Consider the following 24,542-nt stretch of genomic DNA (forward strand, 5'->3'; position numbering starts at 1 on the left):
CTCTCCGCGCCGTCAAGTTAACCGGAGACAGCAGGACGTCACCGGAAGCTACTTATAAAAATAAAAGTCTATATTTAACGCATGGAAATAACATTTTAGCCAAGCCAAATTGAAGTGGATGTCTTCTTATGTAAAATAACATTTGTAAAACGTTTATTGAGTTTAGACTCTTTCATGTATTTATTAGTCATATTAGTCATTGGGACGTCGATATGTTGCATCGCCAGATTTGGTGAATTTTGCCTAGTTTTGTTGTTAAAGCGTAACCGGAAGTGCTCTTGTGTAGTGTTTTGACCTTCACACTAGTGGCTTCATCAATCTTATCATTATGAATGCCGCGTTTAAGTTCCGCCATAAAACCCGTAAAAAGGCATATTTCAAATGACAGTCAATTAATCCCAGACAGTAATAAAATTAAATGAACTAAGTAAATATTATGTTGCTGTTGAAATACACTGTTTAAGAATAAGTCTCTTAATTTCATGATGAAAAACATGATTAAAAAAAGGGTCATGAACTCACTGTCAGTGCTAACTGTATTGTCTTAAACCGTCAATATACAGGAATCACTGGCTGCAACCAGGAATTTAACAAAGGGAATAAAGTCACAAAAAAATGTTAAATAAAACACATTGTACATATAATTTAAGCTCAAATAGAGGATGCAGAGGAGGAGGCAGAGGAGACAGAGACAGAGAACTAATCCAATTATACGATCCAAACTAGAAATACAGAAACACATTTCATAATCAGATTTTCAAATCATACAGAAAATTAAATCAACTTTGTCTAGACAAATAAAAAACAATGGAATTATTAAGGACAGTCTGAAGTAGGTGGTCCAATTACAAACAATGGGTCTGGTGAACATTTCAAAATCAAATGAAGATAAATGCAAAAACAACAAATCAGTGTTCATCAGTTATTATAAAGTATGAATACTGATATTCAACAACATATCAGGCTGTCAAAACAAGCAAAAGTCTCCTCTGTAAAGGGAAAGAGGAAACAACTCATTGTTTCTGAATGGAGATGCTCACTGAGATGCCAGTTAAAAAGGTGCATTATTTCCTTGGTACAGTGATAAAATGTCCCAAACAGCAAACTTCCCTCTTCCCCAGAAATTCATACAGAACCAGTCACTGTGTGGTTGAGCCGTCCTTAAAAACGTCATATTCTGTTTCTGTTCTCCTATAAGTGGAAAAACAGAAGAAACAAAAACTACACAAGGCTTTTAAAAAAGTCTTTATCAGATTCTTCAGCAGGAGCGCATTCGTCCGTTCTCAGTCAAAGTGTGTGTGAGGGCGTGAAAGTGTGTGTTGGTATCGAGACAGTTTTCCTCTGTCCAGGTCCAGGTGAACTCTGACCCTCTGGAGCTCCTCCCTGACTGGGAGATCCGTGTATTTAATTATTGGGGAGTACGCTCTGTATCCAACAGAAGGCAGGTCGACACTCCATACTGACGACCCCACGGATCTTTTCCTTCAGACTCTCAGACAGGATGAGCTCTGTTTGGGTCCAGAATCAATGGACCGTAGGAGGTCTCATCTTGTTCCAGATGTTGAAGGTCAGGTTGCCCAGGTGTTTGGCCTCGTCACCCCCCTCCAGCAGTGGGCGCTGCTGGACTCTCTCCACTGCAGCCTTGTAGTTGTTGGACAATGAGACGTCTTCACCCCTCAGCTCCTCCTCTGTAGCCTCATTCTTCTCCTCCATCGCCCGGCTCTTCTGCTCCTCTTCCTCCCTCACTGCAGCCATGCTGGCCTCCTTTTCCTCTTGTAGAAACCGGTGAAGCTTCTTAAACTGCTCCTTAATCCGCCTCTTGGTACGTCGAAGCTGGGCCTTGATGTGTTCTGCTGTTTCAATAAAGTTCACTTTGCAAAAAAAAACACCTTTAACTTGTCCCAGAAGGCTCTCAGGGATTTCTGGAGCTCTCTGTGATCCTGGGCAGCTTCATCAGTGTGTCTGAACCTGTGCTCGGAGTGTGTTTTCCAGTCTCGACAGGTGACACACACTGGCTGCTGATGGTCCAGACAGAAGAGTTGGAGCTTCTCAAAGTACAAAGGGCAGAGTCCCATCGACCCCGATGAGGCTCCCTGAGGCTTCCCCTCTGATGCAAAGACTTCACACAGGTTCTTTAACGCCAAGTTAGCAGGTGGATCGCTCCACTGACACACTGTCTGACAAACTGGACACTCTCGGGACTCTTCACCAGCTCTGCACACAGACTTAACAGGAGCTGTGACTGCATGACAGGAGGACAGGATCTGTACAGATGTTGGGGCAGGCAGCTCAGCAGAAATGCCCTTCTGATCTGGAAGTCAGGTTTTCCAGCAGGCAGACCGGCAGGAGAAGGAGCTTCACTTTTTATGTATCACTTATTGTGTTTGTGGCATCAGCTGCTGGTGGAAGTGGCAGAGATCCAGATGTCCCAGGAAGCCTGCTGGTCTGAAGGTGAACCTTATGGTCTTTGTGCTCCAAACTGTGTTTCTTGGTGTGTCTCAGGTGAGGCACACAATAGGTGGAGCTCTGAAGGACCACAGCACTTCTTCTGTTACTGCCCACATATCACATATTGTAAACTACTGCTATGTGGTTAGGTTTAGGCAAGAAAAGGTTAAGGTTAGAGAAAAATTATGTCTTTGGTTGAATGTTACCAATCTAAACGGGTTAGTGCCTCATGCTTTAAGTCATTTAACCCTCTGGACTCCAGCTTTTTTGGTTTATTCTTGCAGGCTTTTTATACATTCAGTTTTGTCTTTGTTTAGCAGCCACGTGCATCGTATTCTTTTTGACAGCGAGGACTCAGCTTTAAGTTTGACTTCTCATTTTGACAATTTAAGAAAGTATAAAGCTGCCAGGACCATAAAATAAGAAAAATGACACTTGCATGTATAAAAGTTTACACACCTTTAGTGATAGTCACTCAAAATGCAATCATAGAAAAGCACTAGGTTATAAAACCATTGCCTCAAATACACCCTGAATCAGTCTATTCACATATCGTAATTTTATCCCAACTCAATTCTGAGCTGGAACCAGAAATGTTTGGCATTCAAAATAGTTGCAATTGATTTTCTGTCAATCAACTAATCCATTAATCGACTAATTGTTTTGGCTTATCAACAATTTTTGCACATAACTATCAATGCCCCTATCAATGTTTATCAAATCTCTGAATGATCTAATCAAATACTTTGCCTGCTCTCATATTCCATTTTACTGTGATCAAGTTTAAGTGCTGAAGCTTTTACTGTCATTTCACTGAGGTGCATTCAAACAAATGTAACAGATGCAAAAACTTGCATGTTTGCTCTGAACGGTTCAAACTGAAGTCAACATGCAAATGTACAACTTCAAAATGTTCTAGTTTACACAGAGAAGTGAAACTTAAAAAGAGGAGATGTGGAGGGCAGTAGGAGGAGATAGTGAACGAAGTGGTTGGAGGTGTCATACACAGTTACAGAATGTTGGATATTAACAACTCTGCAACACAATCAAAACAAAAATAACACTAAAAAAGTTTTTCACAGCCTTCTTGTTTTTGAGAGAGACGGAGGAACAACACCAGCGCTGGCTGGCTGGCTGGTCCTTGACATTTGCCACAGGACCTGAAATGATCCCAGTGCTTGTTGACATGCACCCTGCTAAGGCTTTTCGTCTGTTCCTTCAGGGCAGTCAGGTCATCTTGGCATGGAGACTTGCTTCTTCAAACCTCAAAAACCTGTTACTGCGGAGCGCTAAGCCTGGCTGAAATCCCTGCATGGCATGCTGCAGCCCCTGTGCCAGCACCAGCCTTCCAGCCAGCCAACAGGCCGACGTTACTGTACCACGAGGGGTTCGATATTTTGACAATAAAGAACAGATCTGAGTTTTTCATGAGGATGCGAACGCACCCCGGGCAGGCGTTGGTTGTTGGGAACCTGGCAGAGCTTCGCAGTGGCACCTGGAGTGCTCAGGCATCATACGGTTTTGAAGAATAGAACAGCACAGGGGCTGGCATGGCTGCTGGCAGGGCCTTCTTTAAAAACAATTAGGCCTTTGACATTCAGCAGATAGCAGCTGTAGGATCAACTCTGGCAGAGAAAGAGAGAAGGGAAGCCAAATGACTTACCACCCCAATCAACACACTTTCTTGGAGATGATGGTTAAGAGAGGAGAGGGGCCTCTGATTTTTAGCTGTTCACTTTGTGTACTATGGAACACCCAAAGCCCCAAATTATATTTTCTATCTCATGCACAAAAGATGTGGATCTTGCACACATAAGTTCCATAAGTTGTGTGCATAAAAAAAATCAGATCTTTCAGGAAGCTTCCACAGAAAGACTGCTTTGATCCACTTGTGGCTGGATGAGGAACAAAACAACATCATCTGCATACAAAGCGATCTTGTGAATATCACCAGCTATCGTCACACTGTGTTTAATTACTCAGAACAAACAGAAAACCTTTACAGATGCATCTATATGGACTTATAAACTGGGGGCTTATTGGTTGTAGCAGCAGCAGCAGCTTGTACATTTACATTAAATACACATTTACATCTTGAAAGTTTTTCAGTAGTTTTCGTTGTGAGTACTGGGCTGTGCTGACCCTTCAGTGAAAGGGGTGAAAGGGCTCTGATGCACCTCACAACTACAGTAATGTAGTCAGTGAGTGTGACCATGACCTGTGAGATTTATGTTTCTACAATTTTCAAATGACTAATGGAAAAAAAATCTCACTTTTATTAGTGCAGAGAGACATTTGGGACTGTTGGAAGCTCTCCATGACTGTTGACAAGTCAGTTAATCAATCAAGAAACCAATCAGTCTAACTTCATTTGTGCAGCACCTTCCTCACAGGTTAATGTAAGTGCTTCACAGACGACTGATAAACCAATAATAAGACAAAACAAGTGCGGACCAAAAGAAAAAAACGATTTGGGAAAAAAACTATTGCACCAACGCACGAGAGACAAAACAAAATAAAACATTTCAATAAAATACAGTCTGATAGTAGTAACGTGGAATAAAAATGATGACAATGAGATGCAATAAAACTGATTTAAAAGTGAGAAGAAGAAGAAGAAAATAGAGGTAAATCAATAAATGAATGAGAGAGAGATCACAGTTCATTGGGAGCTGGATTGAGAATTGAGAAAAGGGTAAAAACAGTTTTAGATTCCCTCGCTGTGATTTCTGTCTCCCACCACGTGATGTCAGTATTTACCCAGAATCCAGCTCATCTCTCTTCCTCTCTTCCTGTTCTCCTCCCTTTGTCCGCCGTTTTCCCTCCTTTTCTCGCCACCCTCTATTTTCATATCTTGTGATGTCGTTTCTGTTTCGCCTCTTCTTCACTTCCTGCCTGTGACCTTTGACCTCCGTTCTTCTGTATGAGATCTTTACGATTTCACATTTCCAGAATCCTCAAAGACTTTTCTAATATCTAGAAGAGGAAGAAATATGAATATTCCTGGCCTGTCCCCAGGTTGTGACTGAATGCCGTCTTTGTTTGGATGAGTTCCATCATGGGAGATGGGCTACAGATCATTCTTGTCTTGCAGAGCAGCAGAAAGTCTTGTTAAACAACCTTCGTGGTGAGTATCTATCTTCCATAACTGCAGAACCGGTTGGTGATGCACCAAAACGTGCAGAGATAAGAGATAAGACTGACAACAAGATGGGATGGTTTTCCCGAGATGTGGAGAGGGAAGGAAAGACAATAAGGACCTGAACACGAGGTGCTGGTTGTGAGTGCAGCCCTTCTGTACTCAGGCTCACAGACAGAAACTGATAACATGTATTTACAGGCCACATAACCACACAAGGTGGGTTAAGTCTGGTGGGAAGTCCCCTGGTTCTGTATGAAACGCTGTTTCACAGACGTTTGTGTTTGTTTCCTCTGCAGATTCTTTGATTAATTGTTCCTTGTCAGATTTCCTGTCATGCACAGTATGAATGAATGTCTCCTACCAGAGTGCCCCTGAGCAACACACAGAGTCCCTTCACTGACCTCTGGCTGCTGACATCCCTGTTAGAGCACTCTGTTGTTATTTTCCTGAGACTGCATTTACCATCATCCTTTGCGAAGAGGGTGGGTGGTGGGGAGGGGGGTTGAACTCTGGCAGTGGATTGGTCGGAAATCTGCATCAAGTCTACAGCAGCCAGACTGTGGGGACATATATTCTGCCTTCAAAATAAAAGCAGAAGATATTTTCAAACACGCATGCACCTAAAAGCTAATTATTTTCATGCCCCTCTATCCTATTGGATCATTTCACCACCATACATTATTACATTTTAAAATATTTAAAATACTCTTTTTAATCATCTTAAAGATATTATCAAAAACAGCTCACCTGAGGGATAAACCCTATGCTTCCAGACTATAATCCAGAGAGACAGATATTCTGATTTCACTTCTTATCAACAGTTTTTGGGAAATGTACACATTTCCTGTCTGGTGGAGAGTTAGCAGAGAGGGGAAGCTTAGCTTAGCACAAAGACTGGAAATCAATGTGTTAATATGACATTTTTCTGTTTTAAGGATGGCTATGTGCAGGACTATTTCTTTTTTCCACATCTAGACACATTGCACTGCAAATAAAATGGTCCTGTGAGTCAGTGGGGGTCAAACTCATGTTAGTTCAGGGGCCCAGTTTGATCTCCAGCAGGCCGGACCAGTAAAATCACAGCGTATTAACCTTTAAATAACAACAACTCCAAATGTTTCCCTTCGTTTTAGTGCAAAAAAGTACAAGTACATTCTGAAAGTGTTCACATTTAATTAACTATCTTTTTACAAAACATCATGAACGACCTGAAATTTATCTTCTCTGTAATTTTCACACTTTGCAAAGTTTGACCACCCTGCTGGAAGTCATTAATATCATGAACTTTCTAAAAAATAAAGACTTCATATCTCATAATAATGTGTCCCACAATGTACATTTCCCCTCATAAAGACTCACTGTTTCTCTTCCACAGCACAGGCAGGGATGAGCTTCCACACTTCACACCATGAGGTTTACACATCAGGTGATTTACTTTGAAGTCCACATGGAAGTAACGACGCTGTGGGTGTCTTTTATTTTTACAGCCCGTACCGGAAGCGGTGCGGTGTTTCGGCGTGTAACTTGCCGCTGGTGTGTGACAGCTGCCACACTGGACTCGGACTGAGCCGAACCGTGTAAGTAAACCCACCATCCGCCGCTTTTGCAGCCCGTTTGCCGCCAGCCGGAGCCCCCGCGCCGCGCCCGGACTCACACCCGCCCAGAGGGGCAATAATTCAGGGGGGTAAAGTGTCGAGCGGTCGGCTGATGGAAGCGGGAGAGGAAATGGGTCGGTGTCTGTAGGCCTGTGACAACAGTTTGATCTCCACAGGGAGGAAGGCTGCACCGATGACTGCTTACATGGACTTATTCTGCACATCTGAGTGATGTGGGGGGGTCAGACATGAGTGTAATTCACTGAGAGGTGATTATTATGGAGGGAAGTGTTTTCCTCAGCACCATCACAGTGTGATTATATGATCTGTACTGTGTGTGTGGGCCTCAGCAGGGACTTTAGTGCTTTAATATATTTAAAACCACCATAGAGACCTCCACTGTGAGAGTTTACTTTTATTATACATCAGTCTATTATTGAGGTTTATTATAGTGAGTGTTTACTTTTATTATACATCATTCTATTATTGAGGTTTATTATAGTGAGTGTTTACTTTTATTATACATCATTCTATTATAGAGGTTTATTATAGGCTTTGACTGACATGTCTGAGTCAGCTGCTCTTCATTTTTCACTCTGTTTAATCAGAGGACGGTTTAATTTATATTAACTGTATATAAATGTGACTTCCCGGCCCGAGGATCTAAATCTTCATGTAGAAACTTCATCTGTAGGTTTATTTAAAGTCTCTCCCAGGATGGCGTGCAGCACGAGTGTCTGGGGTTTCTGTGTGAACCTGAAGGGCTCCTGAGGTCTAAGTTCATGCAGCCCATTAGTGCACAGTAGTGTATGTGGGATGTACTGAGATGAAATGTTATTTACCAGCCTGTAGCCTCACAGGTCTCCACTGTTATCAATGGAGCTGCCTCCACCTGCTCAGCTGCCGGCTAACAGCGTTAGTCTGAGGCACTGAGGAGATGTTTGCTCCAGCGAAGGCCTTGCTGAGACCATGTTGGTGCTGAGAGGCTGCGGCACCGATGACCTGCCACCCTGCAGCCTTCTCTGTGCGCTTACTGTTAGACTGACTTGGTTAGACTCTTCGTGGAGGTCTTCTGCAGCGTGAGAGGGAGGCTGTTTGGGCCAGAAACACCAAAATGCTTTGGTTGGTTTATGAAAGCACCCAGAGGTGGTGACCTCTGCAGCCCTGGTTGGAACAATTAATCCACCAGTTGACTGAAACAAAAAGAACGGACTATTATATTTGATAATTGATTCATCGGTTCAGTCATTTTTAGATGAAAATGACCAGAAATGTGTTTGTTCCCGCTGCTTTTTTCTTAATCTGATAGTAAATGAAATATCTTTTTGTCTTGGATCATCGATTGGAGAAACATGACATTTAAAAAAACTTCTTTTGGGCATTTTATAAAATTAGTTTTTGACATTTTATTTAACTAAAAGATTAACTGTGTAAAACAGAAAGTGCTTGTCAGATTAACCAATAATGAAAATAACTGTCTACGATTACACATTTTAAAGGCAGATTCAATACTCAATATTTAAAAATATGACTATTGTAAGTAAAAGTAATGTACGTGTTGTATTCTCCACAGAATCATCTGCTAGTGTTCAGTCACATTCAGACCTTAACGTAAAGCTGCACGTCTCCATGTGTAGATGAAATCCCCATGTGTGGGAGCAAACAGCCAGAGAAAGGTGAGCCAACGAGGGAAACAGCTGCACAGGTCACAACAATGGCGTTTTAAAACATGCTGCTTCCCTCCAGATCTCCCTTTTCTCTCCATTGTTGTTTTTTTTTTTTTTATGCAGGCCAGAGAGCTCCAATGCTAAACCTCAGGTCCAGAACAGATACCAGGACGTCTGTAGTTTGAGGATTATAAGCTAGTAGTTTGACAGGCAGCTGTTCCAGAGCGTCAATATCTGATCAGAAGTTTTTGGAGCTGGTTGCACAAAGTGTCGGATTGTTTTCACAGCTTGTGATGATGCTGCGACTTCCAATTTCCAATACTGCATTTTTGGAAATAAGCTTATTTGTGGATTAACATGATTTCCTAGTTTGTTTAATCCAGACAAATGCTGAAGTGTAAAAATGACAGTTTGGCTAACTCACCTCTGTCTGCCGTCTCTGAAGACATATAACAGCTGTTAGACCAAAAGGATCTTCCAGGTCTCTCTCTGTAGGGATCCTTTCCATGATGCTGTCACACACTCAGAATCTACTTACTGACCTACTGTGATCAGGTGTCCCAAAGGATCACGTTGCAGCCAGCTGAGGTGATCTACTGGACCGTGTACATACCAGTTATTTAGAAACAAACGGGGCCCAGATTTAAACTGACCAATGGTGATACCCAATGTAGTAGATCACTTATTTGAATCAAGCTACTAGTTACCAACAAGTTAACACATAAAGAAGCACAGCTGGTGTGACACTGTAATACTAATAAAACAGCACTCTGCTGGTTTTAATAGACGTGTGAGGCAAGTGTGTAAATCACAGCACTGGGATAAGGAAACAATAGTCTTTAGCCTGTGAGTGTGTGTGTGTGTGTGTGTGTGTGTGTGTGTGTGTGTGTGAAACCACAAGTATTCAGTATTGGTGTGATGTTGAAATGTTGCACTACGTCACTGCGACACCGTCACATGTTTGACCGACAGTATCTGTATCTGTGGTCACTTGGGAATCCAGTATTTTCCCTTTTGTTTGCCTCCATGTCAGGACACCTCGGAGTGTATTAACACACTTTACACCACTGTAGAGCTGCAACCATTAGATCAGAAGACCAACCAGAGGACCGACTAGATCGATAACCGACTGATCACTGAAGGCCTCTTTAAATTATTCCAGGGTTTCCTACATGTGAATGAATTGTAGACTACTGGTCAGACAGCAAACAGGACATTTGATGAGGTCACGTTGGTCACTTTTTTACCATATAATCCTCTGCTAATCGACCTGTCCTGTCCCGTCCCGCAGCGTTCCTGTGATGCCCCAAGGCGGGCTGAGCTGGCCGGGGTTGCGATGCCTTACGTGGACCGACAGAATCGCATCTGTGGCTTCCTGGACATCGAGGAGAATGAGAACAGCGGCAGGTTCCTGCGCCGATACTTCATCCTGGACACTCAGCAGGGCAGCCTGCTGTGGTTCATGGACAACCCACAGGTCAGGCTGGGTGTTTATTCTTAATAATACTACTGTTAGTAGCTTAAAGACGTGTGTGCTGCACTAGTAGAGGTTCTTCCTTGGAGGCAGCTGTTATCAACAGCTCACTGTGAAAGTCAACGTGCAGCGACTTGAAACTTCCCTCGGGGAGATAATTCATCACAATAAGTTGCCTTTAGTTCTCTTTTTTTGTCTGTAAAGTCAAGTAGTTACTGGTGATGCATTTAGTTGCCACTGGAGCAACTTACTTAGTGCTTGTTGCCACTTGTTACTTAATACTTGTTAGTAGATTCAGATTCAGTCTTGGTTTTGGTCTCTTCATGCGGTTTCTTTACGAAGACATTGGATGTATGAAGCCTTAGAAGTCTCTGCAAATTTATTTTTAAAGTGAGTTGAATTTTTCTGTCTGTTTTCATCTCTGTGAACTAGTTAAAGTGTGTACAGGTGTCAGTTACACTCACAGTAAGAAGAATAAACCAAAAACAGCAGTAACCAGAGGAAAGTGACGCGTTAATAAAAGCCCCTATTTAAGGTGGGAAAAATCCTGACCCGAAGCCTTAAACGATGTAAAGAGGAAGCCGTGGGTTGGACTTGTACTGCGGCTGGTTGAGGCTGTAAACGTTCTTCACCGTGGGCTAGCCCTTATCAAACTTTATATCTCTCTTTGGCAAACAAAGCAGACAAACAGGAACCAGAACAGAAGTGGAAAAGGTTAGTATTAGTAGTGTCGGTGTTTCCTTCAGAGGGGGAATTCCTCCTCAGCGTCTGCGGCTTCAGCCTGAGAGCCGCTCGGCCTGATGGAGCTTCTGCAGTCAGTGCTGAGATTTGTGACTGATGCTGAGGATAACGAATCCATATTATTAATGTTGACTCGTTGACTCTCTTCTAATCAGAGAACAGGCTTCAGACCCTTTAAAGGTTAACTTCATTAATCGCTCTCCTCAAAGCCACCAGACCCCCCCTGAAGGAAACAGTAGCTTTAGCTCTCAGACACAGTTTCAGGTCTATTGCTGCCCTCATAGGTTGGTTTCTTTATGTCACTGTGTGACGGTGGTGGTGGTGTAAATGTGTAGTTTGCTGATGGAGGCAGTGGCAGACTAACAGCTGCTGCCTGGGTTGGTTAGTTAGTTTGTGTTACTGTGTGTTTGATCTGAACTTACCCTTTAATAGTCCCCACAGTAACACAGATAAACTAAATGATTCCTGGAGGTCCTTCTCCTTCTACCTCTGCTGCTACAACAGTCATGAAACTACTTTTGTGTGTCTCTGAACAGAATCTGCCTAAAGGTGCAGAGAAGGTGGGATCTCTCAAACTCACCTACATCTCCAAGGTCAGCCCTCACACACACACACACACACACACACACACACACACACAACCTGCAAACCTTTAGCTAATGCTAGCATGCTAAGAAGCTAAACTAAGACGATGATCAGGGTAAAGATTGTACATATTTAACGTTAGCATGTTAGCATGTGGTTAGCATACTGACAGCAGCATCTGGGACTGTTGATCAGTGACAATAAGCAGGTTTCTAGTCAAATGTTATGCAAATGTGAACCAACATTTCCAGATCAGAATACAGGCTGTGAATGAATCGGTGGCCCCCCCGGGACACTAAAGGTTTACTCTGCTCTCTCTCGCTCAGGTCAGCGATGCCACCAAACTCAGGCCGAAGGCAGAGTTCTGCTTTGGTGAGTTCCTCCACACTTCCTTCTCTCCTTCTCTCCATCTTTCTCTGCTCCTGTTTCTTCATGGCTGTCTGGTGGAGTCCTAACGCTGCTACATGCATGTGATGTTTTACATGATTTTCCCTCTTTGCTGTGGAGGAATGTGGCTGGTCTGCCCCCCCCAGACCACCCAGCACCTCTGGGGCGAACCTGGAGGACTGGCACACTGATGTCCACTTACTTTCGGCCATGCAGTCGACTGCTTTTCCTTCCACCCGTCTTTACTCCCTCCTTCTTCTCCTTCCTGCCTTCCTCTCCAGTCTCCTTCATTCCCACTTCTTCCTTGTTTCCCTCCTTATTTCTCCCCTTCTGCCCTTCCTTTGCCTCCCTTTCTTCCCCGTCTCCCTTCCTCTTTTCCTCCACCGCTTTGCTTCCTCTCTTTTGTCCCCTGCCACTTGTTGTTGCTGCTCTGGTGGCCAACAGTAGCGTTTTGTTGCTCAATAGGAGGAAACTGTACAATATCCCCGACCTGACCTCTGCATGTGTGTGTGTGTGTGTGTGTGTATTTGCATCTGGATGGGATGTTAACATACACACATACACACACATCCTGAGAAACCAGAAACACACGGATATTTTTAGCTCATGATTTTCATGAAGCTCAGTGTAGTTTTGTTCCTCCACTTGTGCTCTCTGGTCTGACATTTCAAAACCATAAGAAGAAAAGCAACCTACACATTTACATATTTACATGTACTTCTTCTTCTTCTTCTTCTTCATCTTCTTCTTCTTCTTCTTCTTCTTCATCTTCTTCTTCTTCTTCTCTGTAGTTATAAATGCAGGAATGAGGAAGTTTTATCTACAGGCCAACGATCAGCAGGATTTGGTGGAATGGATCAGTGTTCTCAACAATGCCACCAAGATTACCGTGAGCCTCACACACACTCACACACACTCACACACACTCACACACACTCACACACACACACACACACACACACACTGGTGGATCAATACGTGACCCTGTTTCTCCCGTTGTTATAGGCCATTCTCTCCTCTGCCTCAGGCTACAGTTGATGGAAAATGAGCAGGGAGATAAAGTTCAGTTCAGGCTTAACAGAGTGTGAACAGGACATCGTGCTTTCATGTCCACCTGCAGCTGCAGCGGTCAGTGGAGGAGTGGCAGGATCCTCTGGTGCAGATCTGTTATTTCATATCATAAATCCCATTTAACAGTGTTGGTTGGTCAATAGAGGACACAGTCATTTCCCCAAAACAACTGGCCACTGTTGTTCTTAGCAAATGTTTCTCTAAAAGGAGGAAGTAGTGTGTTTGCTGGGGACTATTTTCAGCTGCAGGTCAATCCACATTGGGTGCACTAGTGAGTATTTTGGGCAGTAAAGCTATTAAAACCACGAGCCTTAAAAAAAAAAAGTCCAAAGTTCACTGATCTGTGTGACGACAGACGAGATTAAAGTTCCTTGAAGATATAAGAAATACTAGCTCTAGTTAAAGCCTTACACTAAAGGTAAATTGTGGTGTTTCTAGGTGCCAAAGCCAGGCGAGGGTCACACCGCCCACGCAGAGACTCCCCAGGAAGTACTAGGAGCCATGAAACAGGTCTCCTATAAGACGGAGATCATAGGAGGAGTCGCTATCATCACTGCTACACAGGTAAGACACTCACTTACACACAAACAGCCACGCTGTCGTGTGCGCTGCAGCAGCAGCAGCAGCTCGGCAGGTCCGGTCCTGCCACTGATGGTATGCAGCCACAAACATGTGACCCAACACGCATAAGCACAGAGGACAGACGGCTGGTTTGAATTTTATGACTGAAACACTTTGACTTTTAAAAATGTCCAGTAAAAAAAACACAGAAATGTTTTGGAGCCCATTAAAGGAGAACTCTGGTGTTTTTAAACCTGAGCCTTCTTCTACCCTCTTCTGTTCTGGTTATCACTGATAAAAATAGTAGTTTTACCGCACAGAACACTGAAAACACTCCAAAACGCCTTCAGTAGTCCTTCAATAACACAAACAGACTGACTTATGGAGGCAGTGTTAGACCGGAAAGTCCTCTGTCCTGTTCTCTAAAATCCCTGTTTTAGTGAATGTAGTCTGGTGTGTGTGCTGTTTGTGGTTAAACCAAAAGGATCTTCCAGGTCTCTCTCTGTAGGGATCCTTTCCATGATGCTGTCACACACTTAGAATAACACTCTGAGCCTGTCAGTGGATCAAACAACCTACTAGCTAGTCATCTCAAACCTAAGTTATGTAAAAATATGGCCTATATTTAGGAAAGGAAGTTGAACACTATAACTCTGAGAATGACGTCTGCATAGTGCAGCCAAACACATCAGATGTTTAGTTTTAGATGAACCACCACGTACATCACATCTGTGCATATGTGTGTGTGTTTCAGGAGCAGGGGGAGGGGCAGAACGGAGCGGAGCGTGGGGGTGTGAAGCGGGGTCAGAATCAGCTGCCCTACTTCCTGTCCAGGGGAGCACAGGACCAGACCATCATCAAGGCGGGATACTGCGTCAAGCAGGGAGCGGTGGTGAGACCTTCCTCACACCTTCATGTCCTCTCACCTACTCTGCCGTCTGGAATGATGCAGCACGAAGACCGTTAACAAACACCGGACGTGGGGAACATTTCTGATTAACACTGGCTCCCATGAGTTTAACTCATGGTTCTACCCTGACATGGTCCGGCTCTGCTTCACATGTCAGAGCTCTTAACCCTCTTGACCCTTTGCTCTGCATCTGATCTGTAAACCAGATATTGTTAAAGGCTCCAAACAGAAACACTGTGGAACAAACTCCTCCTCTTAAATCTTTCAGAAACCCACTTGTACAGATGTTTTAACCTTTTTATAATTTCTGCTCCAGTGGGTTTCTGTTGTTCCATCTTCTTTGTTGATGGTGATGACTTCACGGTGCCTCCAGCCTCATCATTAAGCTAAATAATCAACTTGTAGGCAAAACAAATAAGAAAGTCTTATAACCCAGTTTTCATGAGGTGCATTCTGCTTCTCTTTTGACTTTATTGTTCTTCACTGCCGTCCTCACAATAAACTTTATAATCTTCACTTCTGGAGAAACTATAGAAATAGTTCTAACTAAAACTGATCTAATGTTTAGTCTTTTGTCCGACGCTTTAACTTTGCAGGGGTCAAAGTTAACATCACATGTCACCAGATTCCAAAGCTGACAAGCTGTTCACTGTTTCTGTCAGACTGAACTATCAAATACACTGATGACTGATTGCTCCGCTCCTCATCCTCAGATGAAGAACTGGAAGAGGAGGTACTTCATGCTGGACGAAAACGCCGTCAGCTACTACAAGTCTGACCTGGTGAGAGAATATCTTCTTCAAGTGTTGTTGACCTATGTGTGTGTGTGCTTTTGGTCTTTCAGTTTACGTTAGTGTGTGTGTGTGTGTGTGTGTGTGTGTGTGTGGCTTGTTTGGCCCTCGGCTGTGTGTCTCTACACGCTGTGGCATGTGTCCTGAATACCTCCTCATATGATCCACGTGCCGACAGATTAGTACGTCTGAAGCAGCCTGTCTGTGCACATAAAAGGACACACCCAGCGTGTGTGTGTGTGTGTGTGTGTGTGTGTGTGTGTGTGTGTGTGTGTGTGTGTGTGTGTGTGTGTGTGTGTGTGTGTGTGTGTGTGTGTGTGTGTGTGTGTGTGTGTGTGTGTGTGTGTGTGTGTGTGTGTGTGTGTTTAAGCCTTTACATTTCCCTCACAGGTGCTAACCAGTCATGCCTGTAGAGTGACGGAGTGCAAGTGTTGAAAAAGCGTCACTTCTTGAATCAGATATTCATTCGTGAGTGATGTAACTTTCTATGGAACCTCACAAAGAGACAGAGAGAGAAACTGAGAACAGAGAAGTACGAGCTCCTGCCCCCCCCCCCCCCCCCCCGCCCATTTGTGAATTAAAAACTTTTCTTTTAAAGATATCATAAAGACACTGAAGTCTCTTGGATAATTCCACAGTTTGGAGCTCTGTGGTTTGATTGTTTGTCCCATTTTTGTCTTCTGTTTTTACGTTTGACTAAATACGTTCTGTCACATGATTCAGCCATATGTCAACCTAAAGCGCTCCAGATGTCAGCCACCAACGTGCCCCATGCAGAAAATAGATATCCTGGACCGTGAGGGCAGCCGGCTAGCGTGGTCACCACGGCTTCTTTGTTCCACAGCTGCCAGCCAATTAAAGCTATGAGGTCACACTCAGGTTATTAGAATATGTACGTGGCCTCACTGATTAAAGCCAGCGGCGTCATTCCACCTACAGACGACACGTGAAAACCACACGCCACAAAACGAGGCAGGAAAATGCAGTATAGCACAGTATGCTGTATAAAAGTTCTTTAAATAGTCTATGATTATAAATTGTCAGCTATGATGAGTACTAGAGGGACGCCAGCGTTCAGTAGAGAGGTTTTTACTGCTGCTAGTTTGGTTTGGACGACACGTCTCGGTCTGTGAGACAGTAAAGTCCAGCAGCTACAATCCAGCATGGTGCTTGTTTCTTTAATGAATCTGCTACACATGGCCTTAAGGCGTAACTTTAGTATTTTTAGACCTGAGCCATATTTTGTCATATCCTGGTGTCTGAAGGACTGGTAGGTAGTAAAAGTGTTGGAACTGGTCCAGTAGATCACCTCAGCCAGCAGACACCAAACGGGCTGCAATGGCTGCAACGTGATCCTTTGGGACAACTGCACCTGATCACAGTAGGTCCACTAAAAGAGCTTGTTTGATCCACTGACAGGCTCAGAGTGTTATTCTAAGTGTGTGACAGCATCATGGAAAGGATCCCTACAGAGAGAGACCTGGAAGATCCTTTTGGTTTAACCACAAACAGCACACACACCAGACTACATTCACTAAAACAGGGATTTTAGCTCACAGAACACCAAAATTGAACTAATTAACTAATCTTACTAACTAACTAATCAAAGCAGTGGTAGCGCAGCACCTCCCATGCTCTGCAAGGTAAAATTGCTGTTTTTGTCAATGGAGTCTGGTGGCTCAGAAGAGAGTGATATAACGGGTATATAACAGCTGACTGTGCTTCACCTCTGACTGGTGCAAAGCATCTCACCAAAAGGCTTTTTAAGGTGGTTATGCATGTTTTTCCTTCCTCCTTGCAGGAGAGGGAGGCACTGAGAGTCATCCCGCTGAAGGAGATTCACAAAGTCCAGGAGTGCAAACAGAGGTCAGTGAGCTCTCTGATCAGCAGGTGAATGTGCGCTGCTGTCCAGGCTGGCGTTCACACGGTTAAAAACTGCTGCTGCTCTGTGTGTTCTGCAGTGAGCTGATGATGAGGGACAACCTGTTCGAGATGGTCACCAACTCCAGAACCTTCTACATTCAGGTAACACACACGAAGAGGACTGTTCTAATAGTCTGGCTGTATTAAGATCTGTATTAAATGTTGTGCTTTTAGCCACCGGTAGTGTTGGTCTGCAGGAAGCCAGACTCCATGTTAATAATCTCTCTGTCTCTCTGTCGCTCAGGCTGACAGTCCAGAGGACATGCACAGCTGGATTAAGGCCATCTCAGGGGCGATCGTGGCTCAGCGCGGCCCCGGGCGCTCCGCTAACACTGTGGGTATCCGTGTTGTACTCATGTCATTAGAGAGAGGATCAACCCCTAAACAAACAGCTTTCCAAGGAATTTAACTATTTCAAGTCACATTTTTGTGGAGAAATTAGTTTTAAGCTGTTTATTGTCATCAATTTTCATCTGGAAACTGAAAATCCAACATTAACACCTTGAACTCAATACAGAAATTGGAATATTTCTGTCCTAATTAGAACATGGACATTTATTTTACTATATTTTAGCAGCACACACACAGACAGATACTGTACAGCCACAAAGATAACTAACAGATATTAAGATAAACTCTGATCATATTATTCAGAGGATAGTTTAAACGGTGCTGCTCTCCCTCCACCATCACTCCACCCGAAGGTGGAAACAGCTGACGTGGCTCCACCTGGTGGCAGACGGAGTTACTGCAGCAGACAAACATCTTCAGGTGTAAAAGACGGATCGTTTAAATGAGATTATTTTCACTTCATCAGAGGACAGGAGTCACTTCACACCCCTCAGATGTTCTGCTTCAATCTCATCCTCTTTATTCCATATTCAGGAATATGATGACTGTTTATTGACTCTTATTTCAGTGTAACGTACATGACAGCTCACATATCGAACACATTCAGTCTGTGTGTCTTCATTTGTTTTCCGTTATTCAAGTTCCGTTTTTTTTTCAAGTTTCACAACTTGATGATGAGGGTTGTAATGTTTTTTTCAGGCCCTGAAAAGGGTTTTTAGTCTTTTGCGCAAAACTGTTGCACAAACACACACACACACACACACACACCTCCTGTTCTCTCCGTTCTTACTCTCCCTCAGTCTCTTCTCTCTCTGTTTGAACAGTTTCCTTCCAAAGCCACACAAGTAACCACCAGGAAATGAAAGTAACTAATTAAAAAGTCCTTGTAACACATTTTAAAAGACCCCTTAAAGGGATCAGACTAGAGATTATAAAGTGGGGGTGTTGTGTTGTTACCGGCCTGTTGAACAGCGTTTTCAGACAACAGTTTGCAGACATTTATAATATGAATGTTTTGTCTGCTGTACTGTAACAACAATAACCAGAGTTCATACAGAGTAGTAGCACAGGAATGTTAACTGGTAAAAGAAAGCTGATTTAACGGTGTGACCACACTCCTCGGGGCAGACCGGCCTCTGTGGATGCACGTGTGGTTTTTATTTTTGGAAAGGAGCTCTTCACATTAGTGTAACTGAGCTGTGCTGTAAACTGTTGTTTTCAGATCCGTCAGGCCAGGAGGCTGTCCAGCCCTTGTATACAGAGGTATACGCCATTCTGCAGTGGTGAATGCAGCACGTATGTGACCCCGTGCCCTCTCCCCAAACCCCCCTGTGCACCCCCCAGCCACCAGCCTCCCCCTTTACCAAGCATTTACCCTGCACACTACAGGAGCTCTCAGAGCCAGAGAGAACCCTGCAGTGTTTTAGTAGTGCTGCTAAAGCAGTGGAACGGCCCTTTAAAACCACAGCAGGAGTCTGTAGTAACAGCAGGTAGATGGTTTGTTTGAGAGTTGGCTGCATGTAGCTGACCTTTGACCCCAGTCCAGGTGTTTGGGGGCTAATTTGCTTGCTCACCACTGATGATCATTTCACGGCTGAATGCTGTTTGTTGGCAGCATCCTCCCCTCGTTAACTCGTCCTACCCAGGCATCATCGTCTTCCCATTGATCTGCCATCGATTGATCTGAATTAACACACCAGCCCTTTGGCATTCCAGCTTCTCATCATTTTTATTCTTGTGTTTTTTATTTTCACACGTCACGCTGATCCACAGATGAGTCGGATCAAACTGTGTGCTGTCCTATTCCTTCTCATAACGTGATCGATCGTTCAGCTTTCGATCAGCTTTTAATGTCTGTCTTCATTCTTTTCCTTCCTGTCTCAGCTGGGTTTTTTCTCTCCATGTTGTGTGTCATTCACATCCTATTAACATTTACAGCGTTCCTGACTCCCAGCAGAACTTCAGCAGAGCCAAACTCCTCATGAGCTTTTTCTTTTTTCTCCACTAATCCTCTGTCATGTTGTTTTTCCTCTGTGTGTGTGTGTGTGTGTGTGTGTGTGTGTGTGTGTGTGTCTGCTTTTCAGAGAGTGAGGTGTGACAGTGACGTACTAACCTTCCCCAAATGAGCCCTGCTGCCTTCTTCCTGCCCTTCCCACTGCTGCCCATCGTCCAATCACCAAGCCCCACTGCCTCTCCGCTTCCTTAGCAACCGCTGTCCGACCCCGCCCTGCTCCTTGGCAACTGCAGCATCACTCGTTCGTACGTCTTGCTTGTAACTGCATGAGCCCTCGTGCCGCACTCACGATTCACAGCACTTCCCTTTGGTGTGACCTCGTATCTCAGAGATGAAGCCGGCAGGAAAAACTCCCTTTCAGCCCAGTTTAACAGTTTAATATTATATTTACGATCTTTACTGTTACTGCTAACACTCTGTAGCAGCCATGTAAGAGGTTACATTACTAAAATGTAGGGTTTGTCTTTGATATTATCTCTAACATGAAGCTGGCAGACATTTAGCATAATACTTCTGTGTCATGTTGTTGCTGTTTGCTGCCTTTACTTTCCCTACTAATACTAATACGACTGAGCTCAGTTCTAACCCATAAAACCTGCTCTGCATGTTGTTATTTTCTTATTATATCAGAAGTGATTGTCAATCAAATCTAAATGCTGATTTATTAGGTAAATGTTCCCTTGTTTACCAGCAAACACATACTATCCTCATTTGTTATGACGTCTGACAGTGTGGTGGTATGAGGTCCTGATCCATAGTCCCAGCACGGGACGGTTATACTGGGAGCTTTTAAACGGGATGTTCAGTCGTGTACTGCTGTGGACAGGGGCAGGGGGAAGAAGAAAAAAATCTTTAGAATATTTTCACAGTTTTACAGACCTCTCTGACGGGGAACTGAAGCTCTCATGTCGCTCTCTTCAAAGCCACCAGACTGTGTTGACAATAACAGTAAGTTTACTTCTCAAAACAGTGAATTAACCATTTAAAACACAGCTCCCATGTCGTGTGACGTAAAATTACTGATTTTGTCAATGGAGTCTGGTGGCTTCGAAGAGAGCACAGGTGGGTACAAAGGCCTCAGTGTCCCATCGGGAAGGGCTGCCTGACAGCAAGGTAAAGCAGATAAGATATTCTAAATATATCTTACACTTTAACTGTTATAGACTCTTCTTCTTCTGCCCACGTCCGCAGCAGCACATTGTCTGTTTCTTCAAACCGCCCACTGTCTGCTCTAGATGGTCGGTATGTCTCATCCGGACTATCCCTTTAAAATACAGTTTACTGGTGGACAAAGTGACGTCATCTCCATATTTTGACCTGCAGCTTAATGAGATGGAGGAATTGAACCCTTTTTACTGTTTATGATCTCCTCACACTGCACTCCTTATCCATCCATCCATCCATCCATCCATCCATCTGTCATCCATCCATCCATCCATCTGTCATCCATCTGTCATCCATCCATCACTCACAACCATCTTCCTCGTCTGCCTCTCACTTCCTCTCCTGCTTCCTTCTCTCTCTCCAGGAGCGCAGTGACCACTCCTCTCCCTCCCCAACATCTTGCTCCACCTTCTACTACCCCCTTGACCAGGACCTATACCGCCCTCAATCCTCCTCCAGCGCCCCCCCAACGGGCCCTCAGCCTGACCCTGGACACGCACCACCAGGACAACTTTCTGGGGCTGCTTCCGTGGAGGCTGAGTGGCGTCCAGTCCGTGATGATGCCCCTCCCTTCGGCGCGCTCCCGCCTGTCGCTGCAGGAGACGGTGCAGTCCTCAAAGTAACGGAGGAGAATGAGTCGCCGTGGAAACGGCGCAGCGAAATCGCCCGGATGGGGCTCGATGGTGACGGGGAGGAGCAGAACAGTCGCACCACTGACAGTTCTGACCTGCAGATGACCCTGATTTGACGATGACGGACACGATTATGATGATTGACGATCTCTAAAGGAAACACACACACACACACACACACATTGTACACACTTGTACACACTTGTACACAAGCCCCATGTGCTGAGACTGCTCTGTGTGCTTAGAAAACTACCTGATCCTTCTACAAAACTTCCTGGGACCATTTTTTTGTATGTGTCTGCACATGTGGAATAGGATCTTCTTCCTCTGCTGGTTTTTCCTTCACTGTCGTCTTCCTGGATATTATTTATAAGGTAGTACTGCTGGAAGACAAAAACCATTTTGTCATGCAAAGAAAAAAAAAACGTACATATTGTTCAGAGAGCCATGAAACGTGCCCGTCAGGCAGCGTCTCGACGGACACGTTTCATGACTCGTGTCAGGAACAGACTAACCAAAGTTTGCAGTCGTGGGTTTTTTCCACAGCAGCAGCTCAGAAGTTCCAGAGACTGGAAGCGTCAGGCGTCTGCGTCTGACTCTGCTGGCTTCTCCGTTTCTTTTTTAAGACAATCCCGGTTGATATTATGAACTCCTTAAACTCTGAACTTTTCCTGTCTCTCCTCTTTCACCTCCAGTAGAAAAAGACGTCCTGTCAAAAAAGATGTTTCAGCTCCGTAGAGCTCCAAAGTCCAGAGTCACTGAGGCTGCTCCTTCACTCTCTAAGATGTCAGAATTTCAAAAAAAAGTATACTTGTTTAAAGGGACAGTTCACCCCATATTCCAAAGTACATATTGTTTCTTTTACCTGTAATGTTATTTATCCATCCAGATGGTTTTGGTGCCAGTTTCTCCAATTCAGTGAAACTAGATGGCACTTGTTTGACACTTATTCACTGGTGCTAGATGAGCTTGCAGTCAGGAAGTAAAATATGTATTTTTGGGGTGAACTGTCCTTTTAAGTCATCGTGCTCATGAAATTTCACAAGCCAGGACGTCACAGGACGTAAAGGCCTGCTCACAGAAGCTTTAGAACAGTGAAGCTACACGCCAGAAAAGGTTCATTTCAGTGTAATCAGTGGATCCACTAGTGGAGCTGGACTAAGTCTGCGTGGAGTTAACTTAGTTAACTTTGACTGGTGTGATGTTTGAGAGGATGGAGAGCAAGGGAGGCCAAAAAAGGACAAATCCTATTTGCTATATTGACCATCTGATTCTATGATAGGAAGCCTACTGGCAGCTTGCTTGCCACCTTCTGGTCTGCATGAATCTAGTTCATAACAGGGTTCCTACAAAGTGTGATAAGGATCTTTTAGGTGTAGATACCTTGAAAGTGCTTGAAAAGTGCTTGAATTTTGCCCTTAAAAAGCTGCGAACCCCGTTAAGAGCTAAAGGTAAACCATCAGTTACCATCATGCCAATAAAGTCCCCCTCATAACGATGATGACTGTGGCTTCACTAAAAACATCACACCTACCAAAGTGGCTGACTGGATTTGAAAGCTTCTGTTCAGAGCAGAGAGGAGAAGCGAAGGCAGCGTTGATAGAAGGACTCACTGCTGCGGACCGACGTGTGGAGGAGCTGATTTCTATTCTGCCCACCAGCTTTACTCACCTCACCTCCTGCACTGTACATTCACCTCAGTCACCTCTCCTTTGTGACTCCATCAGGTGTTGATGTGTTCGTTCTAATGTTTAAAGTTTTAAAGACGTGCGGAGACGTGTCGCCAAACTTGATTTGTCTATTTGTACGTGTTGTTTTGGACCTGTGGTGGTGGTGGGTGTTTTTATCTGTTCTAATGAGTTTGATTATTCACAGTGATGAGATGCTTTCGAGGGAAAGAACTACATATATACTGTATGTTGTTTACTGACTTTTATAAACACGTGTGCATGATCGCATGCACACACACACCCCCCCCCCCAAACACTGCTGTTGATCCCTGTTAAAGATAAGCTGGGTAAAGTGCCTGCGTTGTTCTTTCTTAAAGAGTTGATGAAAAATAACAAGCTGTTTTGACCCTTTTTAGTGTGATTCTAAGACCCTGTGCTCTGTTTATTAAAAGAAATTTGGAAATAATTTAGATGGATTCAGGTGTTTTCTGTCTTTTTCATGATAACCAGTTCTTTTTTTCATGCTAATCAATACTTTTTAATGCATGAAAAGACCAAGGGTTCACGCTTGAACACAAAGAAGCATCCCACAAGTTGGAGAGTGCACACAGTGCACCTGCAGTTCAATAGGGACACAGCTAGTTAATGAATATCAGTATAAAAGTACATGCTAATTTACACCCATAGTCCCTCAGCAGGTACCACAAACAGAAAGATTACAAGTGACCATGTTGAAAAACAAATATAGAAATAGAATAAAAAGACAGGATACATTGCACAACAAGTCAAAATGTTCAATATCTGATTCAGCAGTAATCTGAAAACAGACTGACTACACATTAGATATCATACGTAGACATCCGACATATTAATCTGACCCAGTCCTGCTCTTTGCAGGCAGGAGGACTGATGGAGAGCAGTGGTGGCAGGCAGGCAGGTTTAAACTGGATCTAAAAGCAAATGCCGCTGTGTTGAGCTCAGTTAAGAGGCTGGACCCAAATGCAGACGCTGGAATGCCAAAGGAGAGTTTTAAACAGGCAGAGGAGACGGCTGCCAGGCGGTGGGAGCAGGCAGAGGCTGGAGATCCTGACGGTGAGTGGAGCAAACAAAGATACAGAGTGGTGTGTGTGTGTGTGTGTGTGTGTGTGTGCAGCAGGTAAAGATGCTGGACCTGGAGCACAGGGCAGCAAAGTGAAGTATTACTGGAACGTCATGATGGAACCAGAAGATTGTCTGCAGCATCTTCACCACTGAGAGACAACTGAAGAACAAGTGGAGCGCTGAGCCAAGGTTCAGTACTGTGTAGGTGAGTGACCCCCCCCAGCCATAAACACACACATACACTGAAACACACAGGAGACACAAGGGAGGGGGGCGAATAGGAAAACAACTGGGAGCCAGAACATCATTTCAGAT

At 44.1% G+C, this 24,542-nt stretch overlaps 1 protein-coding gene across 3 annotated transcripts; it reads left to right on the plus strand.

Moving 5' to 3' along the window:
* Positions 1–7,106: 7,106 nt before the first annotated feature.
* LOC139220285 (pleckstrin homology domain-containing family A member 1-like) lies at positions 7,107–23,592 on the plus strand. 3 transcript variants are annotated; one of them, XR_011585752.1, is made up of 13 exons: positions 7,107–7,167; positions 10,144–10,329; positions 11,604–11,660; positions 11,979–12,024; positions 12,831–12,928; positions 13,549–13,674; positions 14,426–14,563; positions 15,295–15,363; positions 17,174–17,238; positions 17,334–17,397; positions 17,540–17,629; positions 19,731–19,905; positions 21,189–21,270. XR_011585752.1 is itself a non-coding variant. In XM_070852360.1 (13 exons), the coding sequence occupies exons 2-13, from the start codon at positions 10,189–10,191 to the stop codon at positions 21,445–21,447; spliced, it is 1,227 nt and encodes a 408-aa protein (XP_070708461.1). In that variant the 5' UTR covers positions 7,107–7,167; positions 10,144–10,188; the 3' UTR covers positions 21,448–21,575. The 3 variants fall into 3 exon arrangements, 2 of the variants coding, with proteins under 2 accessions (XP_070708461.1, XP_070708460.1); XM_070852360.1 differs by lacking the exon at positions 19,731–19,905 and adding an exon at positions 18,869–18,942 and having other exon boundaries at positions 21,189–21,575; XM_070852359.1 differs by lacking the exon at positions 19,731–19,905 and having other exon boundaries at positions 21,189–23,592.
* The last annotated feature ends 950 nt before the right edge of the window (positions 23,593–24,542 follow it).

This window comes from Pempheris klunzingeri, chromosome 20 (genome assembly GCF_042242105.1).
Source record: "Pempheris klunzingeri isolate RE-2024b chromosome 20, fPemKlu1.hap1, whole genome shotgun sequence".
In the NCBI taxonomy this organism is placed as follows: Eukaryota; Metazoa; Chordata; class Actinopteri; order Acropomatiformes; family Pempheridae; genus Pempheris; species Pempheris klunzingeri.

Coding starts and splice junctions, on each gene's coding strand:
- LOC139220285 (XM_070852359.1), top strand. CDS start 10,189: ATGCCTTACGTGGACCGACAGAATCGCATCTGTGGCTTCCTGGACATC. Junction 12,025..12,830: donor GAAGGCAGAGTTCTGCTTTG/GTGAGTTCCTCC, acceptor TCTTCTCTGTAG/TTATAAATGCAGGAATGAGG. Junction 17,630..21,188: donor CCGGGCGCTCCGCTAACACT/GTGGGTATCCGT, acceptor CTCTCTCTCCAG/GAGCGCAGTGACCACTCCTC.